The sequence below is a fragment of the Gymnogyps californianus genome, chromosome 12, assembly GCF_018139145.2.
Source record: "Gymnogyps californianus isolate 813 chromosome 12, ASM1813914v2, whole genome shotgun sequence".
NCBI lineage: Eukaryota > Metazoa > Chordata > Aves > Accipitriformes > Cathartidae > Gymnogyps > Gymnogyps californianus.
Window position 1 is genome coordinate 23046589 of NC_059482.1, and position 25850 is coordinate 23072438.

At 48.7% G+C, this 25850-nt stretch overlaps 1 protein-coding gene across 2 annotated transcripts in view; it reads left to right on the top strand.

The window, feature by feature from the left end:
- The window catches only part of RANBP10 (RAN binding protein 10), an 81620-nt gene extending 64516 nt beyond the window's left edge, over window positions 1–17104 (top strand). Inside the window, exons 7-14 of one of the 2 annotated variants that reach the window (XM_050903734.1) lie at window positions 4662–4774; window positions 7485–7593; window positions 8590–8738; window positions 10882–11077; window positions 12453–12577; window positions 13479–13624; window positions 14103–14214; window positions 16410–17104. In XM_050903734.1, coding sequence (XP_050759691.1) covers window positions 4662–4774; window positions 7485–7593; window positions 8590–8738; window positions 10882–11077; window positions 12453–12577; window positions 13479–13624; window positions 14103–14214; window positions 16410–16540 — 1081 coding nt within the window. In that variant the 3' untranslated portion in view covers window positions 16541–17104. The remainder of the gene's footprint in view (window positions 1–4661; window positions 4775–7484; window positions 7594–8589; window positions 8739–10881; window positions 11078–12452; window positions 12578–13478; window positions 13625–14102; window positions 14215–16409) is intronic. The other variant, XM_050903733.1, reaches the window with a different exon arrangement.
- Window positions 17105–25850: the final 8746 nt, after the last annotated feature.

Genomic DNA, 25850 nt, shown 5'->3' on the forward strand with positions numbered 1-25850 from the left:
ACAATTGTACTGCAGGTATTAAAGGGCATCAAGTGACCTTCTATGACAAGGTGACCCCCTTAGTGGATGAGGGAAAGGCTGTGGATGTTGTCTACCTAGACTTTAGTAAAGCCTTTGACACCGTTTCCCACGGCATTCTCCTGGAGACACTGGCTGCTATGGCTTGGATGGGCATACTCTTTGCTGGGTAAAAAACTGGCTGGATGGCCGGGCCCAAAGAGTTGTGGTGAACAGAGTTAAATCCAGTTGGTGGCCGGTCACAAGTGGTGTTCCCCAGGGCTCGGTATTGGGGCCAGTTCTGTTTAATATCTTTATCAATGATCTGGGCAAGGGGATCGAGCGCACCCTCAGTGAGTTTGCAGATGATACCAAGTTGGGCAGGAGCGTTGATTTGCTTGAGGGTAGGAAGGCTCTGCAGAGGGGTCTGGACAGGCGGGATCCATGGGCTGAGGCCAATTATATGAGGTTCAGCAAGGCTCAGTGCCAGGTCCTGCACTTGGGTCACAACCACCCCATGGAACACTACAGGCTTGGGGAGGAGTGGCTGGAAAGCTGCCCGGAGGAGAAGGACCTGGGAGTATTGGTCAACAGCCAGCTGAATATGAGCCGGCAGTGTGCCCAGGTGGCCAAGAAGGCCAATAGCATCCTGGCTTGTATCAGAAATAGTGTGGCCAGCAGGACTAGGGAAGCGATCGTCCCCCTGTACTCGGCACTGGTGAGGCCGCACCTCAAATACTGTGTTCAGTTTTGGGCCCCTCACTACAAGACAGACATTGAGGTGCTGGAGGGCATCCAAAGAAGAGCAACGAAGCTGGTGAAGGGTCTAGAGAACAAGTCTTAGGAGGAGTAGCTGAGGGAACTGGGGTGGTTTAGCCTGGAGAAAAGGAGGCTGAGAGGAGACCTTATTGCTCTCTACAACTACCTGAAAGGAGGTTGTAGCGAGGTGGGGGTCGGTCTCTTCTCCCAAGTAAGAAGCAATAGGACAAGAGGAAATGACCTCAAGTTGCGCCAGGGGAGGTTTAGATTGGATATTAGGAAAAATTTCTTCACTGAAAGGGTTGTCAAGCATTGGAACAGGCTGCCCAGGGAAGTGGTTGAGTCCCCATCCCTGGAGGTATTTAAAAGGCGTGTAGATGTGGCACTTAGGGACATGGTTTAGTGGTGGACTTGGCAGTGTTAGGTTTACCGTTGGACTCGATGATCTTAAAGATCTTTTCCAACCTAAATGATTCTATGATTCTATGATTCTACAATTCTAAGTGAAGTTAACCAGATGGCACATTTAGAAAAAATAAAGGAGGGTTTTTTTTCACACTCTGCCATAAGATACCATGAAAACGGCATGGATTCAAAAAGTAACTGGAGACGTTATTAGAAAGAAAAATCTATCGGAGCTACGATGTAGAGAGATACCACCTCTAGGACAGGAAGTATCTGACTGATCATTGGAAGCTGGAAGGGTTATGGGGAAAGTGTCATTTCACGTGTGCCTTGTTCCATTATTTTTTTCTAGGCATTTGCTTTTGCCAGTTGGGAGGTACAAGTACTGGGCTAACTGGGTGTTTGGTCTGAGCCAGCATGCATGAGATGTAACAACTGGCATTGACTTGAATGTTCATTTTCATTCTCAGGTACTGGATTGTTGACTGTATGGGGTCATTTCACTCTCTGCAACGCATCTTGTCAGGCTGTGGAAAGACAGGATCTGCTTTTGGAAAGCTTGCTTAGCAGCCAAAGAGAATGAAGAGGTTCATTGGTATTTAAATGGAAATACTTAGTTCCTAGTGCTCAAAAGGCAACTTGTTTAGAAAAAAGTGTGTGCCCTGCATCTTTGAACATAAAAGCACCTGCACTGGGTGAGAGCACTGGTCTGTCAAGCTTAGTTTTATGAATATGTTAATAGCACAGGTTCCTGCAGCACTAGAGTGTTTTTTCCTTTCCCTGGTAAAACTGACCATTTTTTGCCACCCCACTATTTAACTGAATATTTAGCCATGCTGGACCTTTCCTTTTATCACATGGTAACACAATTTCTTTGAGAGGCTTTGCTTAAAGACTCTGTGAAATATCTTTGGACAACCAAGCGGACTGCAAAAGCATCTCTTTTCTGCCTGCTGCCAGGCTCCCTCCAAAAATGTCACCAAATTAGAGAGCCATGACTTCCCTTTACAAAAGCTGTTGATTCTTCTGCAGTAGGACCAGTTTATCTCTGTGTTTGTTCCTTGTGTTCTCCAGAATTGTTTCTTCGGACGTGCATGGTGGTGGTGTCAGGGTCACCGCTCTGGAGTTCCTCATATCTCCTTTGGACTTCTTTTTAAGAATCAGCATCATGTTTCCCATCTTCCTCCTCTCCGTAGGCAGGTTTAAGTCAGGGCTTGTACCTCACGTTAGTAGTCCAGCTGTATCAGATTGGAGCTCCAACCTCTTGGGCCAATGTTTTCTTGTCCTGTGGCTTTGTTAGGCTTCGTAGTATCTTATTTAATCTCTAACCATGCAGCTAAGCGTTTCCTTCCCTTCAAAGACTCTCCTCCCTGACAGATCCTGAGAGGTGTCATCTTAGCCTGTCAGTGGGGAAGGTTTGCTGTAGGGAGTGCCTCCCGGGAGAGCAGAGGAAGAATTAGCCTGGCAGAATTTTTCATCTGTGTTGCACTCCTGGATATGCTATCACTGGAGAGGCTGATCTGACAAGGTTTTCCAGTGCTTGAAACCTTGAAAGGGACTCACATGGATAACTCATCTTCTTCGTGTGTTGTTACAGTCTTACAGGATCCCTAATCTTTTTAGCTCTTGCCATGAAGAACCTGAGTAGCAGTCATCTGAGACTTGAGATCAGCTGGTGTGGTTGATTATGGGAGGAGGAACGGTGTAGGTCCTATTTCTGATAAAGCGGGAGGACTCGGCATTGTTCGTTTGAGAATCTAAGTGGTACCATGCAGAAGGAGGAGAACTTTATGTAATTTGTACAGAGAAGCAGTGCAGTCGAGTTCTGTTTTGAAGAAGAAAAGCCACAGACAGTACAAGCCTCTCTACCACCACCATGACCGCTCTAGGTGAGAGAAGCACCCCTAGATGCAGCACAGAGAGGGCTGCTCCTCTGACTTGAGCACTTCTGCTCTCAACAAGTTTCAACCGTGGCTCCCAAGCGGTAAAAGCTATTCCTTTGGAGAACCTGGGATTCTGAAAGGTTTTCATTTTCTGCATGAACATGTCACTTAGGTCACAGTGGAGTGTGATCATGTTCCCCCAGAACTTCAGGAGAGGTACCGCTGGGTGCAAACATGCTGCTGAATGTTTGAGAGTGTGCAGCGCTGCTGTAGGAAGTAGCTGAGACACAGAACTGATAAGTCATTGCTGAAACTTAGCCTGGCATAGTGATCAGCGTGTAATACTGCTGTGTACCCACGCAGGGATGCTTCCTGTGGTGCCACGGGCAGAAGTGGCACAGGGAGGAGCTCAGGTTTTTGTGCAGCTTTGTAGAGCATTTAAATCTTTGCAGCTTCTGACTTAGGCTACTGAATTACACTGAAGCAAGAGTTGGCTTTTCCCCTTTGTTCCTGCCAGCCTGGATCTCTGTGTTCAGTGTTTCAGCCTGGCTGAGCCGGGACGACCTGGCTGCTGTGCTTGACAGTGAGAGGGACGCACTTCGTTATGCCTGTATGTACCATGCCAAGGGCAAAGGGCATGTCTTGTACCAACAGTGGTCAGAAGCACTTGTTTTTAAAACAAGTTTTAAAAATTACGCACCTGCTTACAATGTTACGCCTGAAAATTATTGCTGACTCATAAAATACTTCTTTCTTGTGCTGAAAGTAGCCAAATTGAACGTGTGTTTTGAGCTGTGACTTGATCAGATCAATACCAGCTTCATCATGAGAAGCCTATTTTGAGATTCATCACTACAAGCTTTGAAATCCTGTGCTGGCTTTTTAGGTTTTGTTAAAATCCAGTGAGCATTAACATTTACCCGCCATATCCTGGGAAGGCACAAGTGCTTTAGAAACGGTCTGTTCAGAAAGACGTTTTTGTTGTGTTTGTTTTCTGACAGCGATACTACCTCCCCCCCAATATTTTTTGAAAGTACAACTTAAAAATGTGTTAATGTTTGTAAAATCAATGCTGACAGTCTACTCTTTGTAAATCAGCAGATGAAAGTATCTGTGAATGTGTAGAATTCATAAGGAGATTCAACTACCAAAGATATAATTGCTGGCAAAATAAGTGATGGAAGAAATTCAGGACCAGAATTTTTTTTTTTTGAGATCTACTTGAAAGCCATGAACCTCTCTGAGGTTCAGATTTTATGTCTATATAAAGGATGTCACTGGCAGTCACACAGTACTGAGCTCTTACAAGTGACCCTTGGACAGCAGTCATTAAATAAATAAATACCGTGTATGCATTGGGAGTCTTTATTTTTTTTATTTTTTTTTTTTCCCCCTCGTAAGGTGACTTTAGAGCCTCCCTCCCGTTTGCTGAGGACCAGGTGCCTGTCTTGTAAATTTATGCTGTCTGGACCCAGAAGTAGGACCCTGGTTATGTCCTAAGCAAGCTGAGTTTGGTCACTGAAATTGCAGCTTCTGTTGTGTTGATTTATTTTCTCCAGTGTGGTTACCCTGTTTTACCGACACCTCTTCATCTGTTTGTATTTTCTTATCTTCTAGTATGGTTTCGTCGTATTTGGTTCATCATGGGTACTGTTCAACAGCAACTGCCTTTGCCAGGGTCACAGACACCACAATCCAGGAAGAACAGACCTCAATAAAGAACAGACAAAGTAAGTCTCTTGGGTGGTCGTTCCCAAAGTGTGGCACGCTGGCCACGTGTTACCTTCATGACTCTGCAGAGGAATAAAGTGCTGTGGAAGTGGAAAAGTTATTCCACGACAGTACAAAGCGGTCCGCAGCACACTGCTGACTTAGTGTTGCTGCCCGTGGGTCAGTAGAGCTTGGGGACCACTGCCGGGAGCGCTTCCCCCACCATCACTGTGTCCCCTCCACCCTCTGCCGTCTTTGCCTGAAGAACTGCCCTCTTCTTTCCTTTGCCTGTCTGCTCTGAGAAGTGACCTGCATGCCTGGTGGTGTTGAATATGCTAAGTTTTCTGATCAATTTGGTTAATTGTCCTCAGTCTTGGTGAAAATGAATAGCTGAATCCTGGAAGAGATGAGGTGACTCTCAGCTTTGAGACCAGCAGTTTCACACATCAGGCTAAATGTGGTATCTAGGGCAGAAGGTGCTTTCTTGGAGGTAGTGCCAAATTGGTGAATAGAATGGTTACCTTGGCCTTTACCTGAACTGAGGTCACTGCGTACCAGGATCCCTTTGGATTTGGGTTCTTGGATGCAGTCTGTTGCAGCAGGGGCAGTTTCGTTAGCATGGTCGTAGGGACCCGAACGCATCAATCTATTTTGACTACAGCTCCCAGAGGTAATGAGTCCTCCAGTCCCTTTGCACATTTTGTCTTCAGGTAAAGTTCTTGCATACTAAGGGTTTTGCAAATTCACAGCCAACGTGCTTAGCTCACGCTAGGTGAAGAATTTGTATTCTGTGTCTGTTTTGGTTACTGCTGTTTCCTCCAAAGTGGCTCATCTCTCAGTTGGTAAGGCTGTAAGTGCTTTTGGTTCCTGCAAAATAAGGCTTGCAGCTTTCTCCTGCTGTACTTTTTTTTTTTTTAGCTTTTCTATTCACAGGCTCAGACTGCAGAGTCACAGAACATTGGTGTGTTTTCTGCATTCTCCTGGCTGTTGAATACAGGCTACATCCCGCTCTGTACATTTCCCTTCCCTTTGTGAACCATTTCTCATGTGACTGTTACGTATCAGGAGCATCGTGCCCCTTTGTAGCTCACTCTCCATACATTACATACGCTTAGCCAGCATTCAGGTTCATTTGGGGACTCTGCTTAGTACCCAAAATAACTTGTAGTTGCTGCCCGTTAGTGCTGATGGGCTTTGTGCTTTCCAGGTCATGCATTATGCAACCCTGACCCCAGCCAGTGTTCTTGCTGGTGTGGGTTTAATTGGTAAAGGCTTACGGGAAGCACGTGAGACAGCGCAGTCTCGTTTGTCTGAGGACAGGTGACAAGGCAGATGGAGGGAAGGAATATAGAGCTCTGAAGTTGGGGCTTAAAAGGTGTGAGGAAAACACAGATGGGAAAACAAAAAGAGGGGAAAATATAAAAGGCAACGACGTCTGTGAGAGTTGCCAAACAAGGCAAAGAAGAGAGCTGTCAAAAGCAGCGAGACATGAAAACGGACGTGCAAGTAGAAGAAACAGAGAGCGAATTGAAGGAGACTGTGGAACACGCGGTGGTGTGAGAGCCACTTCTTTGGTTTTAGCTTTCAGCTACGATAACAAGCAAATAGACATTGAGGAGTGGGAGCCAAGACAAGTCATTGCAGATTGTTACTGGGGATTGCTAATGAGGATTACCGGGCTGGGCTTTCAACTGCTCATGACTTGCGAAAGTCACAGTCTGTTGTTACTAGAGCCTCTGCTTGCAAAGCACCTCACAGGCGATTCAAAACCTTCTCTCTGTTGTTTGTAAGGAGTCCTGGAAAAACCGAGAGGGAAGTGCAATGCATTTTTAGTTTTAACTACATTTAGTTTTTAGTTTTAAGTACACTTAGAAAAAAAATAAAATGTGAACCTCTGTAGATCAGCAGCTTCTCTGAGTGTTCAGGGATGGGATCTCAACTTAAGTCTTGCATTTGTGTCTTCTGACCCACTGAAGGAACATACGTGGGACATGAACACACCAGGATGACAGATGGCTTCTGCCTTGTATCTTTGCACCTCCTAGAAGTGTACAACTCGTTGAGCTGTTTCTAGCTTAGTCAGTAGCTGACTCTTGGAGCTAGCTTCCAGGTACCACATCCTCATTGCAGGCCAAGCTCAGGTTACTTCTCTGGGAATACATTGAGGTGGGACTTGCAGGAACCCAGTTTTGTTGGTATAATTACTTCTACTTAGAGGTAGGGGTATTGGGGAAACAGTACTGTGCTGTGGTTTAAGCCCACAGACCCCCTAAGAATACTCTGCTTGTCAGATGCTCAGCCATACATACGCTTCCAAGCGTGAACCAGCCAGAGGATGTAACGTGGGGGTGAGCTAGGGGCTTCCCCTCTGAAATTGTCATTTCCCCAGCAGCCTCCTTGCTCCCATCCAGTTGTCGTGTCCTGCTTTCTTTTCCATTGCTGCATAGCTCTGTGACTAAAGAACTCAAGTCCCAGAGCACCCCACTCCAGCGCACCTACTTCATCCTTCAGATCCTTCTACTCTTGGTGTTTCTGAGCTACTAACAGATTCTCCCTCATTTTCACAAGCTTTTCCTCACCCTAATCCATAATAAACAAAATGTGGTCCCCAGTTCTCCCTAGCCCTTGTGCAAGGTGGTAGTGGGGAGCTGTGTGGCATATGTGAGACAACTCTTCTGGCCGTTCTTGTTGGCTGGTCCTGTGTGTCAATAGGTCTCCTTTTGCTTTCAGGAATACAGAAGCTAGTATTAGCAGGCAGAGTGGGAGAGGCTATAGAAGCCACCCAGCAGCTCTATCCTGGCCTCCTAGAACATAACCCCAACCTGCTCTTCATGTTAAAGTAAGTATGAATAGCTGTATACTCCCTAATGCTGAAATGTGTAGATGAAGGAGAGAAGAAAGAGGCTGTCCAGCAATCCAGTCCGGCTGCACACCTTGGTCTGAATTCAAACTGTTTGAGATCCCTTTGGGAGCAGGTGGGAGAGGACATAGGTTCAGTCCTTTGCGCAGTGCTTGTAGCAATGTAGACGTAGCCCTTTTGTTGCTGCTCAGACCCAGTGTGGCTTTGCCTCGTGAGGTCAGGCAGAGGTGAGTGAAATGTTAGCTCCACTGACTGCCAGAAACTCCTTCACAGATGGCCCTTACTTGTCTTGTGGAGATCTTGCAATGCTGGAGCATGTGGCAGTCACTGTGAAGGTTCCTAGAAAGGCAGATGTATGGAGGAGGCTATCTGGGGTAGAGACTGAAGGAAAAAAGTGCTTCTGTGTCCCAGTTCTCCCAGCTGTACAGAGTGGCTCTCCCCAGCCTCCTGAGACATATAAGGACAATTCCCAGTAAAGCTAAATGAGGAGCTGTCCTCACTGTCACTGTGAATATTGCATTTTTTACGCTTCCTTCTCTATTTTCCATTGGCCACCAGTATTTCTAGGTTGATGGAGTAGTGGGGGAACTATGATGTCTGGCAGATTTAGTATCTTCTCCCTGACAAAAAAACCCCACAATTGAATTTTGGAGTACCTGCAGAGGTGCTGGAGATGAAAGCATGCTGTAAAGGAACGGTTTCTTCTTAGCACAATGGAAATAAACTTGCTTTTTGGGAATGTCTCAACATTCATTAGCATCAAAGTTGCAGTTTCTGAACTCCTTCCTCCCGTAGCATTATCAGAGCACTCGCAATACAAAAGTACCAGGAGTGTGAAATGTCTTTTTGAAAGCCAAGAAATTTAACTCCGATGCAGTTTCTAGGACTTCTCCACTCAGTAACGAAGGAAACCTCAACGCAGAGCATCCTGGCTGTCACGCACCCTTTTCTCCTTCTTCCCTCCTATGAAATCAGGTGTCGGCAGTTCGTGGAGATGGTGAACGGGACAGACAGTGAAGTACGTTGTTTCAGTGCCCGCAGCCCCAGATCCCAGGACAGTTACCCCGGGTCCCCCAGCTTAAGTCCTAGACATGGATCAAGCAACTCACACGTTCATAGTACCGGTAAGTGTGTTTTCTGTGTCTCCTAGTGAGAAGCACAAATGTCAAAGGTGGACATGGTCTTGTATTACATGACCTGCTACTTTTCGTGCGTTATTCTATGAAATGCTCCTTTCCTTTCTGATACCCAGCTGAGAGGACATACTGTTATCATGGGTGCCTCTATACTGTTACAGAATTGGTTTTGCATTAGTTGTTTTCCCCAGACAATTGTCTGCAGAGCAGGTTTTTTTCAGAATAAAGAAGCTTTTGAAGGTGGCCTGCTAGGGCAGCCACTAGTGACTCAGTGTTTCACTGACCGAGCTGTAAGAGGAGGTCTGGAAAACAAAGCCTGTTTCCTGTACCTTGGAGCCTGCAAAAGAATTGCTTTCCAGTAAGAACCGAGCAGAAGATGCACTGTTCTGGCCAACTGAGCGAAAGGTTAGGGGGATGCCTTGCACAAGAGCTTCTCCCTCCCCCATGGACTTTACCTTGCAAGCTCTAAACATGTGAGAAGGGAACGGTTCTGTACCTGCAAAACCCATCTCTGGAGCATCAACTCTTTGCAGTTTGGGAAATTAAACTTTAGGATTTGAAGTGGAAAGAACAAGATGAACTGGGACACCCAAGGTATCTTCCCTAGGTAATTATTGACTACGGCTTTGAAGATGGAGTGGGCCAGGGAGTATGACCCGTAGAGCCCCTGAAAACAGTCTGAGCAGCTTCCCTGAGCCTTGAGCTGCTCACAGCCATCTGAGTGTATTTTGTTTCGGTATTCCCGCTGCTGCATGTGACAAACTGTGGACAGGCAAACGTTTAAGGGAAAAGGTGACAATTACTTGAATGCCTCCAAGCTGTCACTCACCTTCCCAAGCCAGTATCTTTTTTTTCCTGTATTGTGTTGCGAGAAACCCTGGGTATGTTTCTCTGACTAGGTAGAATGATCCCATCAGTCCATAAAAGCGCTTGGTAATACCTGTTTTCAACCGGGAGATGCCTACATCAAAAAAAACCTGCAACACAAGGCAGCATTCATATATATTTGTCTCCATGCATGGGACATCACCTTCCACAGTTCTCTCTGTCAGACCTTGTGCTTTCAAAATAGTGATGATTTCATCAGTGCATGTTTCAAAGATTAAGCAGAACTGTTGTGCACAGTCTACTGCGTCTTCGTCATTAAAATGCACAAAACGGCCCGTTGTTTGAATCTTTGTGTTGTCGTGATAAAAATATAAATAAATTGCCTAGCTTATAAATACAATTGTGGGATCAGCTGATGAATTTGGATATATCACCATCACTTCTGGAGAAACAGCCATGTCAGGTCGCACCATCTAGCCAAGATCCTGTGATCAATATTGGTTGCCTAGGGAAGGATATATGAAGAAGGCAAGCCCATAGTGAGGTTTTTCCAAAATATTATTTGAGCCCCCAATGATTTGTGGTTGTCTTGGTATTAAATAGACCCTGTAAGTTTAGCCAGTCATTTTTGAATCCGTATAAAACTTTATAGTTTTGTGTCCTGTGTCAGTGAGTTCCACAGCTTGATAAGCACCTTTTGTAGGGGAGCAGATGGGATTTCAAGCCTGACTCTCCTTTCAGTGATGTCTGTTCTCCTAAACGAGGAAGGTTAGCTTGTGATTTTTAAGAGGATTGTTGCTACTTGCTGAATGTTGTGTGAATCAAGTATATCCCTAATGTAAGATAGGTTGTGGAAAGCCTGGGAAGTTCTGCTTGCAAAGAGTTCTCCTTGTGGCCCAGTTTTCATCATTGCTTTCGTAGTTTTCCTGGATAGAGGGTTTATGAGAAATATTTGGGTTTGTGAGAAGAGAGTTTGTAACCTTCTTTACAAACGATCCATGCTTCATATTTCAACAATAATTTCTGTACTTGTGTGAGCTGTTTCTGCCGGTATCTTATTTACAGCCCATTTTTAGAGCTTCCTTAAGCTCAGATGTTGCTGGTGAGCAGTGGGGTTCCTTCCATATTCATTTGTGTTTTCTCTAAACCCCATTTAATTTAAGAATGATGAATCATAATTTGAGATCTGCAGTCTTATTTTGCTTTCTTCCTTTGGGGTCTGCTCTCTTGCTAAATTGTTGACTTCACAATAGAGTGATATTGTCAGTCTGGTCTCATTTTTCCCTTTCTTCTTGACTTTCAGGAGCAGATAGTCCAACTTGTAGCAATGGAGTCATGTCCACAAAAAGCAAACAGAGTCACAGTAAATACCCAACACTGAGTTCATCATCTTCGTCTTCCTCCTCCTCCTCCCCCTCATCTGTGAACTACTCTGAGTCCAATTCTACAGATTCTACCAAATCTCAGCAGCATAGTAGTACGAGTAACCAAGAAACCAGGTATTTTTTTTTCCTTTGTAGATGCCTGAGGAGGGTGAGATGGTGGGAGAGGGCTCAGCCTGCTTAGAAGGGCATCTTTCTGCTCTTTTGAACAACAAAATAACTCCTCGTATCTACAAGGTCACTACTATTCCCAGCAGACACAAGCCTGTTCCAGTTCCCCTGCTCTGGCTCAGGCTTGGTGGCTCATCTCATACGGAATATTATGATGCTCTTGTTTCAAACACCAAGCTGTCCCATTAAACTGATGTCGTCAGAGCCCAGCGTGACAGTTTGCATGGATGCTCTCCCACTGAGCCTGTTTTTGTTACTGCTGCCTCAGCCAGTCGATTACTGCTGCTAAGCAGCTTGCCTGCCCTTTGGTGGGTGAGGCAGCAGCTCAAGTGATTACTGGGTTGGTGCATTGCCCTCTTGAGTATTTTTCTTGGGCTACCTCTACCTGTTGCCCAGTTCCTTCCAGATGAGCCTCTGAATCAACAGTGATTTGTTTCATACTTGCGACAGCAAGTCAGGCCTTTAGAAAGCCTCCCTTCTCCAGGAAGCCATAGGCAGTGCAGGAGAGGGGGATAGTTACTGCTCCATTTACTGGAGTGTGGAGCATATCGAGCCATGGTGAGAACTGAGCTTCCTTTGGGCTCGCTTTCCAGGTTGGTGTTGCAGAGCTGTCTGAGGCCCTGCTGGAGCAGAGGATATCCTTGTGATTAGTAGAATCTCTTGCTAATTGCAGCTGGCACTCATCCTCTGAGTACTCTGCTGAGCACAGTTTGCAGGACAGTTTGTAGTCTCTGTCGTGACCTCTTGAGAGCCATACAGCACGTAACTGAGTGAGAAACACTTGTTCAGACTCAATTTACCAGAATCATTTGATAATGCTGATTTATGATTCTTTTTTGAAATGTAGAGCCCAAGTCCCAGCAAGATGTTCTCATCATTTCAGTTAATCAGCAATCTCATTCAGACCGCTGTCTTGAACATTTAAGCCTAGAGCCCTTGTGTTCTATATTGCACTTTTTGCAAGGGTTGATGGCTTACCATAGCCAAGATTTCCCTCCTGTTTAGTGTGTTAGTATGTTATCTGTTGGCTGGCTGCTGTTCGCTGTCCCAGAGATGACTGCTGCTTGAAGGGAAAATGATAAGCACTCTGCACCTGTAATTATGACAGGCATTTTCAGAACAGAAACCTGTTTCATCAAGTTGCCTTCAGAAGCCTGCAATAATTTTTGCTACACTGAATTAGACCATCTGGCTCCCTGTAGTCCAGCTGGCACCTTTCCTGGTTTACTGGCCATTGCTGGGCATCATTTGGCATCTGAGATCGTCATTTCTTCCCTTTCTAATTTAGACATCTGGCCTTTCTTTCCTCCTTTCGCCTCAGTGACAGCGAGATGGAAATGGAGGCTGAGCATTACCCCAACGGAGTCCTGGAAAATTCATCCACCAGGATAATGAATGGCACCTACAAACATGAAGAGATCCTGCAGACGGATGAATCCAGCATGGGTAGGGCCTCAGAGGCAGGAGGGGTAAAGGGAAATAGAAAGAGCTGGTACGAGAGTTAAAATTGTGATTGGATTGTGGGGAAGAAACATGTACTTTGGGTTTCTTTCCCCACCCCAGCGAATGAAGTTCTCCAGATGCCCATTTTCACGGGGAAAATGAGTCTGTCCTGGACCTAAAACCAGGTCTGGCTTTTCATAGTCTCGCAGAAGTGCTGTTGATGTTGTGGAGCAGAGAAAGCAATAGGAGTCAAAGGTTTGTTCAGTGCTGGTCATGAATTCCAGCTCAGAGAAGTCCTGGCACTTCTTCCAGCTGAGGAACCAAACTGAGCTGTGAAAGGCTGGCTGATGCCCAGCCACAAAGTGTCCTCAGCACAGTGTGGTCAGCTACAACTGTCTTGTTTGTGGGTGCTTTAGCCAGGAGGGAGAGGATGAATTAGCTACGCTACCTCTGAAACTGGGGATTCCTCCAGTTAGAATGGGTCTTGTGGCCACCTAGTACTGGTAAGTGGGTGGTGTTGGCATCTCTGACTGAAAGTTTTCTGAGTCTGGGGTTTATCAGACCAGGGGTTTCCGTGTTGTGTATGCTGTATCGTACACGTGAAAGGGTAACACAGCTGGAGTTGCAAGCTCCCATGATTTTCTCAGAATACTTGATTTGTCGGTAGTCCTCAGGCATTAAACAAACTGAGCTCAAGTTTGCCCTGTACCTAACAGGTGCTGTGAAAAAACGACTACTGGCTGTTGTACCGCAGGGATCAGAAAAAGCTTCCACTGGGATAAACTTAGAGCAGGGAGCAGCTACCTGCTCCAGAAGGGGAAGGAGTTTATGGGTGGTATGACACAGAGTGGGCAGTGCCGGGGAATGAGAGACGATTGTTACTTCTCCACTGCCTTTCCTCTAGAAGACAGCTGCCCCCAGAGGCAGCTCTGTGGAGGGAACCATGCTGCCACGGAGCGAATGATCCAGTTTGGACGGGAGCTGCAGATGCTGAGCGAGCAGCTTTGCAGAGAATATGGGAAGAACACAATGCACAAAAAGATGCTTCAGGTAAGCCTGGGCCTTGTGCTGCATCGCAGCAGTTCTCCGGGCCAGGACTGGGGTTATGGGTTCTCTTGCAGAGCTCTGGGTGGCCCCCACTTCTGCACCTGGGGAGGAAGAGGGAGCCTGCATGGGGATCAGAGGTCAAAACTCAGTGAACGTAGAGCATCTAGACCCAGGTCTCGGCACAGGAGACAAGAAATACAGCTCCTGCCTGCCTTCGCTCTTCTTCTCTCCAGGTGACACTGTACCTGCCTTCCCGTGCTGGCTCCCGTGCCAGGTGGAGGGGGCACCCTCTTTAATCCACTATCTTGATGGCCCAGTGTGGTCCCTTGCTGCCAAGAAGAAAAGGGCCATTTCTTTTCAGGAGGTAGGCACCTGTCACCTTGGCGATGGCAGGAGGTGCCCCGGCTGATGGACTTGGCGGTTTTCCTGTGTGTTTGCAGCCATGCATGACCTTACTGTGCCTTTCTGTTCTCTCACACAGGATGCGTTTAGCTTGTTAGCTTACTCAGACCCTTGGAACTGCCCCGTTGGTCAACAGCTGGACCCGATCCAGAGGGAACCTGTGTGTGCTGCTCTTAATAGTGCTATATTGGGTAAGGCCTGGGTCCTAAGTGAGTGCTGCCCACTGGACATACCTGCTCTCAAGGGCTGTCCTGCGGTGGGCAAGCCTGTGAGTGTTAGGAAAAGTTCAGAAATACTTGTGTTTAGCTTTTGCCTCTCTTTCTGTTGCTGGGGACTGACAGGGCAGTGATGCAGGAAGGGAGGTGGGAGGGAAGCCTGCAGAGAACGGATCCTCCTGATCTGATCTTCTTTTGGCTCCCTTCCTTGGGTCTTCCTCAGTGCTGCTTCCAAGATGCTCCTTAGGATTTTCCTCCCCTGCTTACTGAAGAAGCCAAGATCTCTTTGATGCATTTCCTGCCGCTCTTCCTTCTTGCTCTGAACCCACCTGAATCATTTTGCTGGCGTTACCAGGGCTCTTTTCCATGCTGTTTGGGTTGGGCAGAGTTTTGTCTTGGCATCATCCTACTTTCTGGTGGGGAATGCAGTTGCTCTGTTGCAGCAGCTCATAGGTGAAGCAGGTTTCTGTAGTGTTGGCTCTAAAGCAGAGGGGAGCTGTAATTCCAGTTACCTTTGAGCTCATGCTGAACATGCCGAGTTAAATGCAGGCAGGGTTTGTCTTCCCTTCGAGTGTTGCCTCTGCATGTTCCCATCGTGTGCTATGCCTGCTAGAGCCCAGAGAGCCTGGCTGCCTGCAGGCCAGTGTTCGAATCGGGGCTGTGGTAATGGTCCAGCCCTGTTGCTCTTTCCCTTCTGGTCTTAACTGTGGTGAGAGGACCCCGCTTCGTGCAGAGCTCTGGTTATAGGTTGGTTTTCTTCAGCTAGCAAGACAACTCCCCTTTTTCTGATGAGCTTTGCTCTTTGTGTCAGCAGGATGGATCATGGTTGGATCCAGGTATGAGCAGTCTCTTGCCCTCCTCTGTGTCCTCAGAGCTGAATGTTTATGCCTGCTCTTCCATTTTCCTTAGACAAGCATGTTCCTTGGCCCAACAGCTTGTTGTCGTTTACTCTCCTGTCTTGAACTCGGTGTAGTAAATGCAGTAGCCTTCCCTGATGGAGGTCTTGTGCTTGCAATCAATGAGTTGCCATGTCGTTGCTGACCTTCCTGGCATCTTCAGCTACAGAAAATCCCATGGTGGAGAAATGGGTATAGTGATAATGAGGTTATGGCCTGCCACCGGTCTGCAAGAAAGGGATTGATTCATTCTAGGCCAGGCCCCTGATCCTGTCGCCAGACCATGCGCACGCTGTGTCATTGCTCAGGTAACTTCACAGGACACTCCCCAGCCTGGGTTAGCTCAGTCCATCCGCAGCCGGCCAAACACTGTCCGCTGGATAGCTGCTTTGTCTCGGAAACCCATGCTTGGCTCCTGTGCACGGTCTAGCTCACTGTGCCCAGACGTATTTCCTAGTGGGTCTGTGCACCTCATGTTGAGTGTGCCAGAAGGAGATTCAGAGATTGTCTTCTGGGGGAAGGAACAGCTTGATGGACAAACCCCTGAGGGCTCCTGTTCTGTCTGAGTAAAGGAACAGAAATTCTATGGTTTGGGAGGGAGCGTCCCTTCCCCTGGCAGTCAGCATGGGCAGGTGTCCAGCGGGGTGGCTCAGTTCTAGCCGTTGTTTGTCCAGTGCTTGAGCAGCACGGACAAGTTGCTGAGGAGTGTCACCAAGGAGAGTTGAAAGATGGTGTCTGGACATGCTTCGTCACACAGGTTGCAAGACACCCTGTCTAGCTCAGCTGAGGATTCTCTCTTGCATACATAGCAGACATGAAGTTGAAAAGAAGCAGTGACCAGCGAGTGAGTTTGTCTAGGACTTGGACTACTGTGTAGACTGGCACAAGTGGGAGAGATGGAGAGGTGCCAGTTTCTCCTGCCTTTCCTTATTGTTCCATGCTTTGATCTCTCATGCTTTGATGGTTTTCTGGCAGACACTGAGGCAGCAGGAGATCCACTGCCTTTTTCTTGCTCTGGCCACCACAGCAGCACTTTCTCAAAGGCCCTGTTGAGCTGTGGCCCCACGTGGGACGTGACATGGGTGGTGAGGTGTGCGGAGGAGCCGCGGTGCAGAGCCAGCGGTACTCAGGAGTAGCTTCCTTCCAGAGCCAGCACCTTCTGTCAGGGATGCTGGGCTTGGTGCCCAGGTGGGACTGAGAGGGACCCGAGTGCAGGTGAGCCGCCACGCAGCCTGGACACCTCTTCTAAACAGATTTCTTTTTTTGCCCCCACAGAATCTCAGAACCTGCCAAAGCAGCCCCCGCTGATGCTTGCCCTGGGCCAGGCCTCGGAGTGTTTGCGGCTCATGGCTCGCGTGGGCTTGGGCTCCTGCTCCTTTGCCAGAGTAGACGACTATTTGCACTAGCCACCAGAGCAAGATGGAGTTGACATCGTTGAGTGCTGCCCTTCACCCTCCGTTGCTGCCACTCTACACCACCACCTCGTTCGATAGCCTGACCTCCCTGCCACCAACACCCCCTCTAGCACACACACACCCACACACTGCCTGTGAAAGGACTGAGTGAGTCCCTCACTGTGTGGCTATTCCTGACCCCAGGAACGACTGGCAGATCTTACCTGTCTCCTTGCCATTGCTGCGGCTCCAGCGGCACTCAGTATTTCGCTGGTTATTCTAATGTAGCGCCTTCCGATGTAGGGATTTCTCTTTATTTTGATTTGAGTTGTTTCTCATGGATCCACCAATATTTTATCTGGAGAGTTTTGCTGAGCTGGTTTCTGCTGATTTACTGAGGAAGCTCATCAAGTTGGTGACAGCTTGTTCTTTTCTGCCCTTCTCCCTCCATCGTGCACATACAGCATCATCTTCTGTGCTAGTTATCTGAACTCTTCTCGCAGTGGCAGTTCAGAGGGATTTTTTTTTATTTTATTCGAATCCTGTTTATTAAAAAGGTCTCTTCCACCTCCACAAGCTCATTGATGTATTTATTGCCCACAGACTCGGTCCCAGCCATACACATCATACAACCCCGCAGGAGACCTGGTGAGGTAGGTCCTGTCACGCACTAATGATGGGAGTTGGAGGAGCTTGGTCCTTCATGGTGCATGCCGCTCTTAGCACAAGGCTCTCAAACGCTTGTCTTTGTGAGTGGGACGAGTAGAAAACTTGACATTGCCTATGTTAGCGGCTGCACTGTAGAAGCATCTCACAGCCCTGAGAAATAGGTGCATCCAGCTCTCACAGCAGTTAGAGGGACAGGACCGACAAATATGAGGTCGTCTACCACTGTATTGGTAGAAGCAGGTCATGTTAGCCTGCAAGAAACACCCATGGGTGCTGCCCGGTTGGGCTGTCAGTTTTTGTGTTAAATCACAAATCCCCCTTTTTCTCCATCTAGGAGGGCTCTGTCACTAAGGCTCAAAAATAATAGTATTTACTGACCCCTCCACCTAACACTGATCTAAATGAGCACTTCGAAATTTTGGAAGTGTCTTGAGAACATCAGTGTGAACTGTGCTCACCCTTGCAGGTTGCACGTGCCAAGATCAGGTTGCGGGTTAGGGTCAGTACTAACTTTGTAAGGTCTGAGCCGGTCAGAAGGGAGCAGTAGTGTTTCTTTAAGGATTACTAAGAACATTATTTTACTTTCAGGCCCAAAAGTGGCCAGCAAAGGATCTGTGGATGAGTAACCTCCAAGTAAGATGGACTAATGTGTCCCTGCTGCGGTATGTATCAGGCCCAGGGACTCAAGTGCTGCTAAGCTTTTGGCGTTCAAACCATCTGCCTATAAGTGTTTCTGAGCGTGTACTTTTAACTGGTGAGGCTGTGTAGCGGGACCGCATGCTTTGCATCCTCTGGTGTACCGTTAGGAGACTTCAGGTTCAGTCTGGCTGCACGGGAGGAATTATAATTCTGCACCAAATGAATTTTAGGTCAGTAGCTCTGAGGAGGGCTCAGGGGAGCTCAGACCCAACGTGTATTTTACTGCTGTTTGTGAATTTTTTTCTTTTTTTTTGGAAGGGTCAATGAAAGATGAATAGATTGTGATGAAGTTTGCCCTTAAAATGGAGGTTAGCCTGTGCCAAGGCTTCAAGCAGCAAGAGAGCTTGTGTGCCACTGAAGAAAGGAAGATGGTGTGTGACCTCTGTGCAGTAGCCCAGAGCTTTAAGGATTTTTTGCATTTGCAGGCTTGATTTGCAGCTGGAACGTGAGGTCTGAAATCAAGGCAGAGCAGGGGGGCAGGTGTCCCTTGCGCTGCAGAAGACGACTGTGGCAGTGAACGTGCAGGTGGCTTTGGAGCTGGTTGGCAACGCGTGTCGTTACCTTTTGGTGAAGGTACACAATGTGTAGAGGCGGTGCTGGAGCCATGGTGGCCTAAGAAAACGGGCAACACGAGGTTTAGAGATGGAGGAGATATTTTTATTAGGTCAACTCATGTCGTTGAAAAAAGCAGAGGGAGCTCTGCGTACCAAAGCCTTTCTTCTAGGCAGACAGCAGCAGAGGACTGCACTAAGCAGAAGTATTTAACTTGCAAATCTGGGGCTTCTGTTTCAGTTCTGGGGAACAGCGCACGTGCCTGAAAGCTCATCTGTTGATTTTCAACTCTGCTCGTTATCCTAGTGACGGATATTACCCCAGCCTGCAGTCCTTACCTTGCTGCAACTGCAGAGACACTTTAACTCGGTGGGCAGGCTTCCTTTCTGAAGCCTCTGGTGCTGGACTTGCCAGGCTGCCCGGCCTAACCCATCGTGCCCCGGTGCCGCTGCTGAACCTGAGGCAGCATCTGAACTTGGCCTGGTGAGAGGTTCTTCTGCAGGCTCTCCATTTCTTAGGCCCAGGCTTATGGCACACTGATGGGCTGGTTGTGGGTGCTTAGGTTGGAAATACTCTAGTACCTGGCTTTGCCTTTCACATTTGACGACTTCCTCTGCTGTTGGTCACCATTTAGCTTGCTGCTGTCTGGCTGCAGTCAGACCTCTCTCCTCTTTGTAGCAACACCATCTTTATCTCTTTCTGAGTTTTTTTTGTTCCTTCTCTTTGTGGTTCCTTTAAGCCAAGTCTCTTTGTCGTGTGTCGTATTAATACCCGACTTGGTCTCTCAGCAAAGCTGTGCTGACTATCCTAGAGCACTTTTTTTTGTTTTCGTTTCCCTTTCGCTACAAAAAAACCAAGAGATGCTCCTAGATACCTGGTTATTCTGGTGCCAAGAAATGTGTGATGGGATGGTGTCTCTGGCTTCTCATGGAGACCCTCCCTGGGCTAGAAACCATCTTGCTGTTGCGTCACGGTTAGTGCTGAGAGGCCGCACTCTTAATGATGATTAATTGTGAGTCGCTCTCTCTGCCGCTGACGATGTGCATCACATAGTGGCAGTAGCTCCCTGTAGACTAGACAGCAGTGATGCTTTCCGCTTCTTGGCACTCAAAGCAATAGTGCTAGCTTGAGTTGTTTTTCCCTTTCCACTTGACCCAGTTCCTAACTGGCCTCACAGCTGTAACCAACACCCATCGCTGCCGCCAGCTTCTCGCCAGCTCTTGTACCTGATGTCCTGATGCTGGTTTTTGGGGAGTGCAAACATTTTTCTGCTGCGACATAATCTGTCCCATACCTGTTGCTTGGTTGTTTTTTTTTTTATTTCAAGTGTTCTTGCGATTTCACTAGCGGTTTCTGCTTGTTGTGCTCAGATTTTGACTAACATGGTCATGACTCAGTGCGGGGAAGAGAAATGTGTTTGTGGTGTGTGGTGGGGGTATAGGCTTCAGCCTACCACTGATTCCTAGATGAGATTTCTGACTTGGTTTTGCCAGGTTATTTTTCAAAGCCTCTTGGTCTTTTGAGCGTCCCTGGCTGCTCCTTGATGGTTCATGTCAGCTGAGACTTAGTTTGAATTGTTGCGGTCATTTTAAAAAACAAACAGAACTAAACCGAATTGAGGTCTTTAACTTTGAATGTGGTTGTACACCTAACCAGAGGCTACGTGCAGTTTAAAAATTACTTCTATAAAAGTGACTTGGGATTTGTTTTTCCAAGTGCCTCGTGCTTTGCTCAGAAACAGATGAACTAAGAACACCCCAGCTGAGACTCTGCTTCATCTGGGCAGTCCCTCACAGTGTGACTTCTCCCAGGAGTCCTTCAGTAACGCCATGTAAATGATTGTGTAGCCGGTGGTAGAAGCTGCTGGCTTCCCGTTTCTTGGTGAGGGTGACAAGGTCTCAGCTATGGCCCTGCGTTATAATGCTGATAGCCTTGGATATAGGACTTCCATCACGTGAGGTTGACACGTAGGTTGCTCTCTGCTGGGCTGACTTCAGCTCCTAGAAGAAGGTTTTCCAAACCACAGGCAGACACTGCTCACAGGCAACGTTTCTCGCCGTGCAGCCCCAAGAGAGGCTGTCTGGCTGTGGCGTCCTGCCCGGGACGTGTGAAATGCTGCAGCTATAACAACTAAACCTCTTCCAGCTCTGCCGTGTCTGCACGCTCGGGGGGTCTCTGCTCTCCACCGAGCAGTCCAGAGTCACCACCAAAGAGCTGTAATCTACAGAGTGGCAAGCCCACTCCAGCTATCTACTCTGGACACCAGCCGCTCCACTTGCCTTCCTCAAACTCGGCATTGCAGCAAGGGCCTCTCAGAAGGATAACATTTCACAGGGACCTGGTGAAAACCTGTTTTTGAGGGTGGTGAACTGCAGCCCTGCACATCATGGGCTTTGGTTTTGAGCCTAATGCCCTGCCTATTAAGTGGCCCTTTGGGAGCAACATTTTGGGAACTCCAGACCTGGAGCCTTGGTTGAAGTGTCCTTCACGGGTTCTGTGGAGAGAGCTTCGTGGAGCTGAATTACATCACCAGGCTTTTCTCCCCGCGGGCCAGGGTTCGTGCTGTCCCCACAAGCAGTGAGTGAGAGCAGTCACATCAACAGTAACGTGGGAGAACTTCGGAGTGAGATGAAGGATCGATTTGGGAGTTGGAGGCATTGGAGTAGCTGGAATAAGTGTTTCTGAGAGGTGTATCCACCTCATACACCTTGTACTCCAGCCTGTGACCAGCTTAGTGGCCTCTGCTGGATGCATTCCCGTTTGTGGACATCTCTCCTGTACCAGGGGAGCCAAATCTTGTTCCTCTTGGTTCCTCTTGGAACCATCTTGTTCCAGATGATTCCTCTTGCTGCTCCATGATCCTATCCTAGCAGGTGTTCAACAAAAGCTGATTCAAGACTTACAGGGTTGAGTGAGCTCTCAGTCAATCTCCTGTGAGCAGGGAGGGCAGCAGTCTGTTTCCCATGCATCCTTAGATGTGCTCTCAGAGCCAGCTTGTTTTGGGAAAACTTCTTACTGCTACCAGGTCTCCCTTCTTGCTCCTTTGCCTCCCACAATCCCAGTGTTCTTCTACCTGTGTGACCACCAGAAGTGTTACCAGAGCTGCTTTGAGAGCAGGGTCAGCTCTTTGGCTCGTGCCAACAACGCGTTTGTCGAGCATAGGCACGGCAACTCCAACTGCTCTTCCTGGGCTTGCTTCTGCTGCGCTGGCCTAAAGGGGCAGAGCTGCGCGCGACGATCCCTTTTTGTCCCCGTACAGGATCCCGCCGGCCTGCTGCTGGGCTGGCTGTAGCACTTCTGCCGTTCTTTTGGAGTCTGGTTAGAAACTGAGCCTTTGCGTGGGGCCAGCAGAGTGGAGAGGGACCTCCAAAGCGAAGCACCGGCTACGCGGCATCCAGCTGTTGGGGTGAGGTTGTCCAGTGGCTGCTCTCCCTCCCCTCCAGCCCCCCCCCCATGTGTACCAGAGCTGTAGCTCGTTGCTTTGGGACACGTGGAAGATGTGTGGTTATCGGTGCTATAGCTTGTTTCTGTTTCCAACATCCTGGTGGTGCTGGCTGTGCTGCTGCCGGCCTGGTTCGGACAACAGGAGATGCAGCTGTGGCTGGCGTGGAGAATGGGCCCCTTCGGGAGTATCGTTCCTCGTGGCTGCGTACGCCTAGGATTTTCCCATCTGCTTCCTTATGCCTTTTGGTTTTTTACAGTGACATCTCAGCCTGTCCTCAAGCTGTGTCCTTATTTTTCACGTAGTCTTATTAAGGCATCTTTACCATTCTTTAAATAGCTTTGTTCTTGAGGCTCCCTTGAACAGCTGGGACAACCAGAGCTGGTGTAACTAGCTCTGGGGATTGAATTTATCATTTTCCTCCTTAGGCATCAGGGATGACGAACCGTCTCCTTCTCCAGCAAAGCAAACCTTGTTGGATTGCTGTGATGCTGCTGTGCTTTGGTACCTGTCTTTCTTAATACTCACATTGCACGTGTTGCTTAGATGCAAGTTTCAGAGTTCCTTCTGCCGTCATGGAGTGGATTGAGAAGGTGAACCGTGGTAGCCAGGCTCTATAGCAGTGTGTGAATGCCACGAAGCTGCATGGTGCACAATACGGTATCGGGAAGTTCTTTCCATGAAGAAGCAGTGCGCGGACTTCAACTGCCCCACAGGGCAGCAGGCGGAGAGGTCCGTCACGCTTCAGTCCTGGGCGCAGCGAGGCCCCGTGGAGCTGGTCAGAGCGTGAGAGAAGGAACACGTTCCTTGAAATGGCAGTCCTGGTCCGCCCGGGAGTCCTCTTTGCAGAAGGAGCAACTTCCTTCAAACCCTGCCCGTGTTAGAGCAGCCTGAGTGGTGGATCCGGAGGTCTCTTGTAGAGAGGTGGTGTTGGGACTGCAGCTGAACATCTCCATCCCTAGGCGTTTCTGCAGAAGGCCTGGGGGGGGGACACACAAGAGGGGACATGTGCTGTGTGCTGCTGGGACCCTTCTGCCCCAGAAGAACGAGCGATGGAGGGAACTGCAGTCCAGCAGCTCTTGCTCAGAGCCAAAAGCTGGCTGTGAGCCATGTCCCGTCTGCTGTGTAGGTCAGAGAGCTGGAGGAGGTGTTGGTGGGGTGAGCGTGGAGGGAGCTACAGCAGATTTGAGGAGGAAAGGGGAGCGGTTGAGAGCCTGGAGGCCTCTTCCAGAGGAAGCACTAGCTGCTCTCCACCATCCTTCCCTGCATCAAGAGGTAGCAGGTGATGGATGAGTGAACGTGGCATGTCTGTCCCTCTCCCTGCGTCCCACACCAGAGCTCAGAGCCTGCAGCCTTGAGTTGTAGCAGTGCCCAGCACGCCGAGGGTTCATCCAGGCTTGAGGAGCACATGTCCTGCCAGCTGTTTTATTTCCAAAAAGAGAGGCTTAACTCTCTCCTGCTCGCAGAAAGCCGAGTCCCGTGTGGGATTTACACTCACATCGCCGCAGAAACATTCCTGGAGGCCATGCAGACCTCTGCTCCTTGTTGAACTTCCTCTGGCCAGGCAGACGCCTTTTCTCTGGTCACTCCACGTGGGTCCAGGCACGTGCTCTGACCCCTTTGCTGGGCAGGGCTTTAGCTGCATCCTTCCTCCGGGAGGGAACACAGGGGGATTTTGCAGGCTGGGCTTCTCACAGGCTCAAACTCGGAGAAAGGAGAAGCAGCAGCGGCTCTGGGGATAATCAGGATTTTAAAGAAAATTTTAAAAATGCAAGTGTGGTGACTCTTCCAGACCAAGGACTCCGCACAGGCGTTTGATTGGGATTGTCTCTCTCGGTCCTACCTGTGCACGCTCTTCACGGCTCTCCAGGCAGGGGAGGCAGGAGGAGGCAGCCGGGACCTGAAGCTCTTGCAGGCGACCTGTTCGGCGATGCGAGCCCCAGGACCTGCCCACCACGCAGTTAACTCTCTTCTGCTGGTTGCTCAAAACTCAGGTATGAAATGCTCAGCCGGAGCATGGGGTGCGAGGTCTTTGCAGGTTTCCAACCAGCCCTGGAGGAACGGCCACCGCTGGGCTGCGACGGAGCAGATCTCCCTCTGCCGCCCCAGACTTCTCGTCGCCTTTGGAGAGCGGGGGTTTTCTCCTCTTCGGTACAACATTGGCTAAATGGACATTACACAAATTGTGCACATTGGTTCAGTCTAAGCTTAGTATTTGTGAATTAAGTTATCTGACGCTTCGCATGAAAACTTCAAAAAGGGGAGGGGGGGGATTTTAACTGAGAAAAAGCCTATGAAAATATACTGGAAATATGGTAAAGAAATCGACGTTCTGCTGTATATTGACAGAATTATTTTTATTAAAATACACATCCATGTGCAAGAGCTAGCGTGGAGCCGTGTGCTTTGTCAGTCTCTGCTCGCTGGGGAAGGCGAGCGGCGGAGCCGGCGCGGGCGGCAGCTTCTGTCCCCTCCGACACGGGATGGGGTCCGGCCCTGCCGGAGCGGGGCTGCCTGCCCGCGGGCAGCCGTCGGGCAGGACGGTGGGGTGCTTAGCTCAGCAGTGCCCCACGGCTCGGGGGGCATCAGCCCTGGGACCGACCGCTCGGTGGAAGGAGCTGAGCTCTGCCCAACAAGGATGAGCTGGCTCCAGGATGAGTTTTCCCCGTCCAGGGGTGAGCAGACGGCAGCAGAAGCGTGTCCCTGTCATCACGCAGGTCCCTTGGCGGTCGGGGCAGGCTCTTGGCTCGGGCATTGCTGCCTCATGTACAATTATTAGAGGGAAACAAGCAATTCTCGCCCTCCCCAGCTTTGATAACAGGTATTTACGGGGCGGGTCGTGATGCAGCAGCTGCTGACACCTATTTATATTTCTGCTATAAGGTTTTCTTGGCAAAACAGAAAGCACGTGATGGCCGTTCTCCAAAACTTTCTACAAAATTGCTTCTCCCACAGTTGCTAAGCCCTGCCAGAAATAACGGACAAGGGGCGCTTCCAGCACACGCTTGTGGTCGAACCCCTAGGGCAGACCCTGGAAATGATTCATTGGTGCCTTTTTGTCGTGGACCACCTCGTGCATCTTGGGTCCTGACGCCACGCGTTCCGTAACGTTCCCACCTGGCAGCATCTCACTCGTCGGCTCATGTGAGTGATCCCTGAGCAGGAGGTCCCTGGGGTCTGGATGAGTCCTGAACGTCACCGCAACTCCATTCCCTATCGCCCAAAACAGGCTGTCAGGGTGGTAAAACCCTCAGGAATAATGTTGGCGTGCCCAGTGGAATGTCATTTTATTTTGTTAACGAAGGGATAGAGACTAGCAAAACCATAATGATTTTTTTTTTTCATCAGGGGCTGCTCTGTAATACGGGCAGACGGCGTTTGTCCCGCCTTACCGTCACCGCCTTTCTCATAGAGGGTGCGATGTGTCATCCCCATAAAATTCCTAGATGATCTGCTGGCCTTCCTCACCTCAGGGTGGCAATAGCATCTTGTAACACCTTTCACATCTTGTTCAACACCGCTCTTTTTGCAGGTCAAAAATTTCCGGATTAGCTGCGTGCCATGGCAAGAAGTGCTTTTTCTCCTTGAGCATCATGTTGTCCACTGGTAGTATCCTGGTTGTGGGCCTACATAATTTTGGTTTTCAGTGGTGTTTTGCAAAAATAAATGGGGGAAATAATCTTTGTAACCCTCAAATTCGAATGATTGGGGAAGGCTGCTTAGTTTCATAAGTAAAGTGTCTAAAGAGTTTAGGAAATACAGACCGGGGGTGTCTGTACACAAGCTTACCACCTTGCACGGCTACTTGCACATCCGTTTTTTCTTTCAGAAGACAACGTGGCCATCATAGCCCTCGGTGTTACGTGCTGTGAAGGTGCAACCCTGAAACTTGGTGTCTATAAACAGCCAAGCACAATCCACGAGACGTTTGTCCCCCAAAATCTTGTTCTGCTTCAGCTT